The sequence below is a fragment of the Procambarus clarkii genome, chromosome 36, assembly GCF_040958095.1.
Source record: "Procambarus clarkii isolate CNS0578487 chromosome 36, FALCON_Pclarkii_2.0, whole genome shotgun sequence".
NCBI classification, from domain to species: Eukaryota; Metazoa; Arthropoda; class Malacostraca; order Decapoda; family Cambaridae; genus Procambarus; species Procambarus clarkii.
Genome location: NC_091185.1, coordinates 19,102,781 through 19,115,304, shown reverse-complemented (window position 1 = coordinate 19,115,304; position 12,524 = coordinate 19,102,781). Strand labels below are relative to the sequence as shown.

At 45.3% G+C, this 12,524-nt stretch overlaps 1 protein-coding gene across 2 annotated transcripts in view; it reads left to right on the top strand.

The window, feature by feature from the left end:
- Positions 1–12,524, top strand: part of LOC123756152 (monocarboxylate transporter 12) — a 159,345-nt gene that overhangs the window by 135,175 nt on the left and 11,646 nt on the right. For both annotated transcript variants that reach the window (XM_069336569.1, XM_069336568.1), the window contains one exon: positions 8,687–9,343. In XM_069336569.1, coding sequence (XP_069192670.1) covers positions 8,687–9,343 — 657 coding nt within the window. The remainder of the gene's footprint in view (positions 1–8,686; positions 9,344–12,524) is intronic.

The following is a 12,524-nucleotide window of genomic DNA, read 5'->3' as shown; positions in this document are numbered from 1 at the left end:
TTGTATTGTATAATAGTACTGGATACAATATCAAGAGTATTCTAATTATTGAGTTTAAGTCACCATCAGTGACGTCACGAATCAGATCTAACTTTTAAGGCGGAGTGACTGGCGGTCATAGGTCAGCAGGGTTGACATGTCTAATATTTCTCAAAGTTTTAATAACCATTTTTGTGATCGGGAACAGCTCTGCCGTTAGAGGCTTGTGTAATTTATTTCAGTAAAATAATTCAACTAGTCTGGATCAATTAAGTACAACCGAGTTTAATTGTTATAACTTAAACCTTGCTAGTAACTGGGTAGAACTTTGACTAGGCGCAAGGATACAATGTTCTGTCTGGGGGAGACGAGACAAGGGAAAAATCAGTGTGAATACGGGAGCAGCTGGGAGAGGTCAAACATCTTACCTCTCCCCAAGACATCTAGCTGGTCGCCCAAGGTATAGTTGCTATGGTTATGTATAGAAATAGTCTTCTCATTTGCCATTCAGGTCAAGTAGGGAGTGTTAAAGTGATAGGGAGTGAACCTATTTAGATTTTGTCTTAGTTTTCTTTTAATAAATTAAATTTGTTATTAATTTGCATTTTATTGTTTCCATGTGTTTTATGTGTATACTTGTCCTGGTCACGTGGTCCACACGAGGCGGAGTTGCATTGGGCGCCGATTCTAACATCGAATCGGAATTATCATTACCGTGTAATTTATTCCACACTCAAGGTCATCGTTTATAGTGGGGATCAAGCCCCTAGGTTGATTAATTAGCGTGATCGATCCAGACCTCGATCATTGCTCTTGTATTACTGGTCTGGTGGTGGCAGCAGAGGTGACTCTAGGGTTTTGTTCAGAGCTTAGGTCACGTCATACTGGGTGTAGAATCCTAAGTCGGTCAATCGTCTTAGGACCACGTGGCGTGGAGTTGGCTTTGTTAAAAGTTTTGGAGTCCCTTGGTTTAGAAATAAAAGTAAGAATACGGGTAGAGGGAGTAGAAAGAAGGAAGTAAAGAGAGAGGACCCAAACCCGTGTTACAAAGGGTAAGGAAGGTGGTGAAGGGTAAGGAAGGTGGTGAAGGGTAAGGAAGGTGGTGAAGGGTAAGGAAGGTGGTGAAGGGTAAGGAAGGTGGTGAAGGGTAAGGAAGGTGGTGAAGGGTAAGGAAGGTGGTGAAGGGTAAGGAAGGTGGTAAAGGGTAAGGCAGGTGGTGAAGGGTAAGGCAGGTGGTGAAGGGTAAGGAAGGTGGTGAAGGGTAAGGAAGGTGGTGAAGGGTAAGGCAGGTGGTGAAGGGTAAGGAAGGTGGTAAAGGGTAAGGAAGGTGGTGAAGGGTAAGGCAGGTGGTGAAGGGTAAGGAAGGTGGTAAAGAGTAAGGAAGGTGGTGAAGGGTAAGGAAGGTGGTGAAGGGTAAGGAAGGTGGTGAAGGGTAAGGAAGGTGGTGAAGGGTAAGGAAGGTGGTAAAGGGTAAGGCAGGTGGTGAAGGGTAAGGCAGGTGGTGAAGGGTAAGGAAGGTGGTGAAGGGTAAGGAAGGTGGTGAAGGGTAAGACAGGTGGTGAAGGGTAAGGCAGGTGGTGAAGGGTAAGGCAGGTGGTGAAGGGTAAGGAAGGTGGTGAAGGGTAAGGAAGGTGGTGAAGGGTAAGGCAGGTGGTGAAGGGTAAGGAAGGTGGTAAAGGGTAAGGAAGGTGGTGAAGGGTAAGGAAGGTGGTGAAGGGTAAGGAAGGTGGTGAAGGGTAAGGAAGGTGGTGAAGGGTAAGGAAGGTGGTGAAGGGTAATGAGAAACTTATCCTAAACTATGAAAAAAAAAACTAAGGACTAAGACAAAGGTCACTGTCACCAGGATGACTCTGGACTAAGACAAAGGTCACTGTCACCAGGATGACTCTGGACTAAGACAAAGGTCACTGTCACCAGGAAGACTCTGGACTAAGACAAAGGTCACTGTCACCAGGATGACTCTGGACTAAGACAATGGTCACTGTCACCAGGATGACTCTGGACTAAGACAAAGGTCACTGTCACAAGGAAGACTCTGGATAAAGACAAAGGTCACTGTCACCAGGATGACTCTGGACTAAGACAATGGTCACTGTCACCAGGATGACTCTGGACTAAGACAAAGGTCACTGTCACCAGGAAGACTCTGGACTAAGACAAAGGTCACTGTCACCAGGATGACTCTGGACTAAGACAAAGGTCACTGTCACCAGGATGACTCTGGACTAAGACAATGGTCACTGTCACCAGGATGACTCTGGACTAAGACAAAGGTCACTGTCACCAGGATGACTCTGGACTAAGACAATGGTCACTGTCACCAGGATGACTCTGGACTAAGACAATGGTCACTGTCACCAGGATGACTCTGGACTAAGACAAAGGTCACTGTCACCAGGATGACTCTGGACTAAGACAATGGTCACTGTCACCAGGATGACTCTGGACTAAGACAATGGTCACTGTCACCAGGATGACTCTGGACTAAGACAATGGTCACTGTCACCAGGATGACTCTGGACTAAGACAATGGTCACTGTCACCAGGATGACTCTGGACTAAGACAAAGGTCACTGTCACCAGGATGACTCTGGACTAAGACAAAGGTCACTGTCACCAGGATGACTCTGGACTAAGACAATGGTCACTGTCACCAGGATGACTCTGGACTAAGACAATGGTCACTATCACCAGGATGACTCTGGACTAAGACAATGTTCACTATCCCCAGGATGACTCTGGACTAAGACAATGGTCACTGTCACCAGGATGACTCTGGACTAAGACAATGGTCACTGTCACCAGGATGACTCTGGACTAAGACAATGTTCACTATCCCCAGGATGACTCTGGACAAAGACAATGGTCACTGTCACCAGGATGACTCTGGACTAAGACAATGGTCACTGTCACCAGGATGACTCTGGACTAAGACAATGGTCACTGCCACCAGGATGACTCTGGACTAAGACAAAGGTCACTGTCACCAGGATGACTCTGGACTAAGACAAAGGTCACTGTCACCAGGATGACTCAGGACTAAGACAATGGTCACTGTCACCAGGATGACTCTGGACTAAGACAATGGTCACTGTCACCAGGATGACTCTGGACTAAGACAATGGTCACTGTCACCAGGATGACTCTGGACTAAGACAATGGTCACTGTCACCAGGATAACTCTGGACTAAGACAAAGGTCACTGTCACCAGGATGACTCTGGACTAAGACAAAGGTCACTGTCACCAGGATGACTCTGGACTAAGACAATGGTCACTGTCACCAGGATGACTCTGGACTAAGACAATGGTCACTATCACCAGGATGACTCTGGACTAAGACAATGTTCACTATCCCCAGGATGACTCTGGACTAAGACAATGGTCACTGTCACCAGGATGACTCTGGACTAAGACAATGGTCACTGTCACCAGGATGACTCTGGACTAAGACAATGGTCACTGCCACCAGGATGACTCTGGACTAAGACAAAGGTCACTGTCACCAGGATGACTCTGGACTAAGACAAAGGTCACTGTCACCAGGATGACTCTGGACTAAGACAAAGGTCACTGTCACCAGGATGACTCTGGACTAAGACAATGGTCACTGTCACCAGGATGACTCTGGACTAAGACAAAGGTCACTGTCACCAGGATGACTCTGGACTAAGACAATGGTCACTGTCACCAGGATGACTCTGGACTAAGACAATGGTCACTGTCACCAGGATGACTCTGGACTAAGACAAAGGTCACTGTCACCAGGATGACTCTGGACTAAGACAATGGTCACTGTCACCAGGATGACTCTGGACTAAGACAATGGTCACTGTCACCAGGATGACTCTGGACTAAGACAATGGTCACTGTCACCAGGATGACTCTGGACTAAGACAAAGGTCACTGTCACCAGGATGACTCTGGACTAAGACAAAGGTCACTGTCACCAGGATGACTCTGGACTAAGACAATGGTCACTGTCACCAGGATGACTCTGGACTAAGACAATGGTCACTGTCACCAGGATGACTCTGGACTAAGACAATGGTCACTATCACCAGGATGACTCTGGACTAAGACAATGTTCACTATCCCCAGGATGACTCTGGACTAAGACAATGGTCACTGTCACCAGGATGACTCTGGACTAAGACAATGGTCACTGTCACCAGGATGACTCTGGACTAAGACAATGTTCACTATCCCCAGGATGACTCTGGACAAAGACAATGGTCACTGTCACCAGGATGACTCTGGACTAAGACAATGGTCACTGTCACCAGGATGACTCTGGACTAAGACAATGGTCACTGCCACCAGGATGACTCTGGACTAAGACAAAGGTCACTGTCACCAGGATGACTCTGGACTAAGACAAAGGTCACTGTCACCAGGATGACTCTGGACTAAGACAATGGTCACTGTCACCAGGATGACTCTGGACTAAGACAATGGTCACTGTCACCAGGATGACTCTGGACTAAGACAATGGTCACTGTCACCAGGATGACTCTGGACTAAGACAAAGGTCACTGTCACCAGGATGACTCTGGACTAAGACAAAGGTCACTGTCACCAGGATGACTCTGGACTAAGACAATGGTCACTGTCACCAGGATGACTCTGGACTAAGACAATGGTCACTATCACCAGGATGACTCTGGACTAAGACAATGTTCACTATCCCCAGGATGACTCTGGACTAAGACAATGGTCACTGTCACCAGGATGACTCTGGACTAAGACAATGGTCACTGTCACCAGGATGACTCTGGACTAAGACAATGGTCACTGCCACCAGGATGACTCTGGACTAAGACAAAGGTCACTGTCACCAGGATGACTCTGGACTAAGACAAAGGTCACTGTCACCAGGATGACTCTGGACTAAGACAATGGTCGCTGTCACCAGGATGACTCTGGACTAAGACAATGGTCACTGTCACCAGGATGACTCTGGACTAAGACAAAGGTCACTGTCACCAGGATGACTCTGGACTAAGACAATGGTCACTGTCACCAGGATTACTCTGGACTAAGGTAAAGAACACTATCACCAGGATGACTCTGGACTAAGACAATGGTCACTGTCACCAGGATGACTCTGGACTAAGACAATGGTCACTGTCACCAGGATGACTCTGGACTAAGACAATGGTCACTGTCACCAGGATGACTCTGGACTAAGACAATGGTCACTGTCACCAGGATGAGTCTGGACTAAGACAAAGGTCACTGTCACCAGGATGACTCTGGACTAAGACAAAGGTCACTGTCACCAGGATGACTCTGGACTAAGACAATGGTCACTGTCACCAGGATGACTCTGGACTAAGACAATGGTCACTGTCACCAGGATGACTCTGGACTAAGACAAAGGTCACTGTCACCAGGATGACTCTGTACTAAGACAATGGTCACTGTCACCAGGATTACTCTGGACTAAGACAATGGTCACTGTCACCAGGATGACTCTGGACTAAGACAAAGGTACTGTCACCAGGATGACTCTGGACTAAGACAAAGGTCACTGTCACCAGGATGACTCTGGACTAAGACAAAGGTCACTGTTACCAGGATGACTCTGGAATAAGACAATGGTCACTGTCACCAGGATGACTCTGGACAAAGACAATGGTCACTGTCACCAGGATGACTCTGGACTAAGACAAAGGTCACTGTCACCAGGATGACTCTGGACTAAGACAATGGTCACTGTCACCAGGATGACTCTGGACTAAGACAAAGGTCACTGTCACCAGGATGACTCTGGACTAAGACAAAGGTCACTGTCACCAGGATGACTCTGGAATAAGACAATGGTCACTGTCACCAGGATGACTCTGGACTAAGACAATGGTCACTGTCACCAGGATGACTCTGGACTAAGACAAAGGTCACTGTCACCAGGATGACTCTGGACTAAGACAAAGGTCGCTGTCACCAGTATGACTCTGGACTAAGACAAAGGTCACTGTCACCAGGATGACTCTGGACTAAGACAAAGGTCACTGTCACCAGGATGACTCTGGACTAAGACAATGGTCACTGTCACCAGGATGACTCTGGACTAAGACAATGGTCACTATCACCAGGATGACTCTGGACTAAGACAATGTTCACTATCCCCAGGATGACTCTGGACTAAGACAATGGTCACTGTCACCAGGATGACTCTGGACTAAGACAATGGTCACTGTCACCAGGATGACTCTGGACTAAGACAATGGTCACTGTCACCAGGATGACTCTGGACTAAGACAAAGGTCACTGTCACCAGGATGACTCTGGACTAAGACAAAGGTCACTGTCACCAGGATGACTCTGGACTAAGACAATGGTCACTGTCACCAGGATGACTCTGGACTAAGCCAATGGTCACTGTCACCAGGATGACTCTGGACTAAGACAAAGGTCACTGTCACCAGGATGACTCTGGACTAAGACAATGGTCACTGTCACCAGGATGACTCTGGACTAAGGTAAAGAACACTATCACCAGGATGACTCTGGACTAAGACAATGGTCACTGTTACCAGGATGACTCTGGACTAAGACAATGGTCACTGTCACCAGGATGACTCTGGACTAAGACAATGGTCACTGTCACCAGGATGACTCTGGACTAAGACAATGGTCACTGTCACCAGGATGACTCTGGACTAAGGTAAAGAACACTATCACCAGGATGACTCTGGACTAAGACAATGGTCACTGTCACCAGGATGACTCTGGACTAAGACAATGGTCACTGTCACCAGGATGACTCTGGACTAAGACAATGGTCACTGTCACCAGGATGACTCTGGACTAAGACAATGGTCACTGTCACCAGGATGACTCTGGACTAAGACAAAGGTCACTGTCACCAGGATGACTCTGGACTAAGACAAAGGTCACTGTCACCAGGATGACTCTGGACTAAGACAATGGTCACTGTCACCAGGATGACTCTGGACTAAGACAATGGTCACTGTCACCAGGAGGACTCTGGACTAAGACAAAGGTCACTCACCAGGATGACTCTGGACTAAGACAATGGTCACTGTCACCAGGATTACTCTGGACTAAGACAATGGTCACTGTCACCAGGATGACTCTGGACTAAGACAAAGGTCACTGTCACCAGGATGACTCTGGACTAAGACAAAGGTCACTGTCACCAGGATGACTCTGGACTAAGACAATGGTCACTGTCACCAGGATGACTCTGGACTAAGACAATGGTCACTGTCACCAGGATGACTCTGGACTAAGGTAAAGAACACTATCACCAGGATGACTCTGGACTAAGACAATGGTCACTGTCACCAGGATGACTCTGGACTAAGACAATGGTCACTGTCACCAGGATGACTCTGGACTAAGACAATGGTCACTGTCACCAGGATGACTCTGGACTAAGACAATGGTCACTGTCACCAGGATGACTCTGGACTAAGACAAAGGTCACTGTCACCAGGATGACTCTGGACTAAGACAAAGGTCACTGTCACCAGGATGACTCTGGACTAAGACAATGGTCACTGTCACCAGGATGACTCTGGACTAAGACAATGGTCACTGTCACCAGGATGACTCTGGACTAAGACAAAGGTCACTCACTAGGATGACTCTGGACTAAGACAATGGTCACTGTCACCAGGATTACTCTGGACTAAGACAATGGTCACTGTCACTAGGATGACTCTGGACTAAGACAAAGGTCACTGTCACCAGGATGACTCTGGACTAAGACAAAGGTCACTGTCACCAGGATGACTCTGGACTAAGACAATGGTCACTGTCACCAGGATGACTCTGGACTAAGACAATGGTCACTGTCACCAGGATGACTCTGGACTAAGGTAAAGAACACTATCACCAGGATGACTCTGGACTAAGACAATGGTCACTGTCACCAGGATGACTCTGGACATGTGGATTGAAATTGGAAATCTGTTAGATTCTCTGACAGCAAATTATGTCACATATGTGGAATTCTTCTGACGAATCAAGAAAACACATTCTGAACTTAGCAACATTGTGTAGTTAAATGTGCTTACAAGTCAATTTTTTATTTTTGAACTACATTCTTAAATTAAATTACAAAAACAAGTTATTTTTTTCCACACTACTTTCTAAGTGTTTTGAGTTTCGTTTTGCTGCGATATTAGTTATGACGGGCAAAGTAAAATCAATTTTGGTGATAGCTATGTTTTGTGATAACACAAGTTACATATTATTTGAAATATTACTAGAGGTAGTTTATAAATGAAGGTCATATTTAGCATTTTACTACAAGGTTATATGTTTAACATAAAAAACTCTTAATAATATAAATTTTAATTACTTTTGTTTATCAGCATTCAACTTTTGTGATCAAGTTATGCATCATCACTACCATTATAGTATTTTGTTGACAAAGACTGACCATCTCTTATGTCATGGTGACTGTCCTGTTTCTCTTTCACACTGACATGTTGACATGAGTTTAAGGTTTGCACATTACTCTCCAGAGCACTACAATATTCATTAATAATTTTACTATAAATTTCGTATTTTTCTAAGATGGTAAAACATGATTTTTTTTACTATTTCGATAATTGTTAAATATAACCTTTAAACGTTTTAAGTGTAAAACTAATTTTATAATATACTTCAATAATAAGTTACTAACTACCATATTACTAGGCAAGAAGAGTTTATTGTTTTATTATTTGCAGGAATTGGCTGTGGCATAATTTCCAACATCAGCTACGCCATCGTGCCTTACTACTTCAGCACACGGAGAGGGTTAGCCAATGGCATCATTATGTGTTGGGACTGTGGAGGCCAACTATTGGGTCCTCCCTTGATCTATTATTTGCAATACAAGTATGGTTTTGCAGGTGCCACCCTTATTCTTGGAGGTATTGTCCTCAACTGCTGTGTGGGTGCAGCAGTTTTTCATCCCGTTGAGTGGCACTTGAAATTCCAAATATGTGATTCTCAAAAACAAGAAAACATTGATAAAAACTCTGATGAAAGCTCTCAATGTTTAAGCCACAAGGTCAACAGTTCTAAATGCCAGTGCAACATGATGACAAATTTGATTCGTTCCACCATTGCTGACTTGCGTATCCTTGGGTCAGCACGAGCGATCATCATAGCAATGGGTGCCACTCTAATTTTTAACGGCTATCTTAATTTCCTTGCAATCGTTCCATTTTATATGCAGGACTCTGGGTTCACCCTCGAAGATTCAGCTTGGTGTGTATCTGTGTCTGCAATGTGCAATATGTTAACAAGGATTGTTGTATCAACATTATCAGATACACCCTATTTTAACTTTCGACTGTGCTACCTCATTGCCAGCCTTACAATCGCCATTTCTATGATCGGTAAGTATATATGCAATGTTTTAATTTATATATATATCCTAGATGGAGGGGGGGTACTTGGCCGTAGTCAAGTACGAGAGAGAGAGAGAGAGAGAGAGAGAGAGAGAGAGAGAGAAAGAGAAAGAGAAAGAGAGAGAGAGAGAGAGAGAGAGAGAGAGAGAGAGAGAGAGAGAGAGAGAGAGAGAGAGAGAGAGAGAGAGAAAGAGAAAGAGAGAGAGAGAGAGAGAGAGAGAGAGAGAGAGAGAGAGAGAGAGAGAGAGAGAGAGAGAGAGAGAGAGAGAGAGAGAGGGAGAGAGAGAGAGGGAGAGTGAGAGAAAGAGGGAGAGGGAGAGTAAGTGAGAGTGACTGAGTGTGAGTGAGAGTGAGTGACTAAGTGAGTGAGAATGAGTGAAAGTGAATGAGAGTGAGTAAGTGAAAGTGAGTGAGAGTGAGTGAAAGTGATTTAAAGTGAGTAAGAGTGAGGAAGTGAGAATGAGAGTGTGTACTCACCTAGTTGTACTCATTTAGTTGTGCTTGCGGGGGTTGAGCTCTGGCTCTTTGGTCCCGCCTCTCAACCGTCAATCAACAGGTGTACAGGTTCCTGAGCCTATTGGGCTCTATCAAATCTACACTTAAAACTGTGTATGGAGTCAGCCTCCACCACATTACTTCCTAATGCATTCCATTTGTCAACCACTCTGACACTAAAAAAGTTCTTTCTAATATCTCTGTGGCTCATTTGGACACTCAGTTTCCACTTGTGTCCCCTAGTGCGTGTGCCCCTTCTGTTAAATAGCCTGTCTTTATCAACCCTGTTGATTCCCTAGAGAATCTTGTATGTGGTGATCATGTCCCCACTAACTCTTTTGTCTTCCAGCGACGTGAGGTACAATTCCCGTAGTCTCTCCTCGTAATTTCATACCTCTCAGCTCGGGTACTAGTCTGGTGGCAAGCCTTTGAACCTTTTCCAGTTTAGTCTTATGCTTGACTAGATATGGACTCCATGCTGGAACCGCATACTCCAGGATTGGTCTGACATATGTGGTATATAATGTTCTGAAAGATTCCTTACACAAGTTTCTAAAGGCCGTTCTTATGTTAGCCAACCTGGCATATGCTGCTGATGTTATCCTCTTGATATGAGCTTCAGGGGACAGGTCTGGCGTGATATCAACCCCCAGGTCTTTCTCTCTCTCTGACTCTTGAAGTATTTCATCTCCCAAGTGATACCTTGTATCTGGTCTCCTGCTTCCTACCCCTATCTTCATTACATTACATTTGCTTGGGTTAAACTCTAACAGCCATTTGTTCGACCATTCCTGCAGCTTGTCCAGGTCTTCTTGAAGCCTCAAGCTGTCCTCCTCTGTCTTAACCCTTCTCATAATTTTAGCGTCGTCAGCAAACATTGAGAGGAATGAGTCTATACCCTCTGGGAGATCATTTACGTATATCAGAAACAGGATAGGTCCAAGTACAGAGCCCTGTGGGACTCCACTGGTGACTTCACGCCATTCTGAGGTCTCACCCCTCACTATAACTCTCTGCTTCCTATTGCTTAGGTACTCCCTTATCCACTGGAGCGCCCTACCAGTTACTCCTGCCTGTTTCTCCAGCTTATGCATCAACCTTTTATGGGGTACTGTGTCAAAGGCTTTCCGACAGTCCAAAAAAATGCAGTCCGCCCATCCTTCTCTTTCTTGCTTAATCTTTGTCACCTGATCGTAGAATTCTATCAAGCCTGTAAGGCAAGATTTACCTTTCCTGAACCCATGTTGATGGGTTGTCACGAAGTTCCTTCTCTCCAGATGTGTTACTAGGATTTTTCTCACAATCTTCTCCATCACCTTGCATATTATACAAGTTAAGGACACTGGCCTGTAATTCAGTGCCTCTTGTCTGTCACCCTTTTTAAATATTGGTACTACATTAGCAGTCTTCCATACTTCTGGTAGGTCTCCCGTTTCCAGTGACCTACTATACACTATGGAGAGTGGCAAGCAAAGTGCTCCTGCACACTCTTTCAATACCCATGGTGAGATTCCATCTGGCCCAACAGCCTTTCTCACATCCAGCTCCAATAGGTGCTTCTTGACCTCATCTCTTGTAATTTCGAACCTTTTCAAGGCCACCTGGTTTGCTGCCACCTCTCCTAGCGCCGTGACTTCACCCTGTTCTATTGTAAAGACCTCCTCGAACCTTTTGTTGAGTTCTTCACACACCTCTTTGTCATTCTCTGTGTACCTGTCCTCGCCTGTTCTAAGTTTCATCACCTGTTCCTTCACTGTTGTTTTCCTCCTGATGTGACTGTGTAGTAGCTTTGGTTCGGTCTTGGCTTTATTAGCTATATCATTTTCATACCTTTTCTCAGCTGCTCTTCTCACACTAACATATTCGTTCCTGGTTCTCTGGTATCTCACTCTACTTTCTGGTGTTCTGTTATTACGGAAGTTCCTCTATGCCTTTTTGTTCAGCTCCTTTGCTTTCATACATTCCCTATTAAACCACGGATTCTTCCTTTGCTTCTCTATTTTTTCCTGTTGGGCTGGGACAAACCTGCTTACAGCCTCCAGACATTTTTGGGTGACATAGTCCATCATGTCTTATACGGACTTGGTTCCGAGTTCTGGGTCCCAATGTATATCCCATAGGAATTTATTCATCTCCTCATAGTTTCCCTTTCGGTACGCCAGCCCTTTGTTTCCCAGTTCTTTTTTGGGGGTGATAATTTCTAGCTCAACCAGGTACTCAAAGCTCAATGCACTATGATCACTCATTCCCAAGGGGGCTTCCAACTTAACTTCCCTTATATCCGACTCATTTAGGGTAAATATCAGATCAAGCAAGGCTGGTTCATCCCCTCCTCTCGTTCTTGTCGGTCCCTTGACGTGTTGACTTAGAAAGTTTCTTTTTGCCACATCCAGCAGCTTAGCTCTCCATGTGTCTGGGCCTCCATGTGGGTCTCTGTTCCCCCAATCTATCTTTCCATGGTTGAAGTCTCCCATGATTAGTAGCCTGGATCCGTTCCTGCTAGCCACAGAAGCTGCTCTCTCTATTATATTGATGGTGGCCAAGTTGTTTCTATCATATTCCTGTCTGGGTCTTCTGTCATTCGGCGGAGGGTTATATATGACTACTACTATAATTTTCTGTCCTCCAGTTGCTATGGTGCCTGATATGTAGTCACTGAAACCTTCACCGTTCT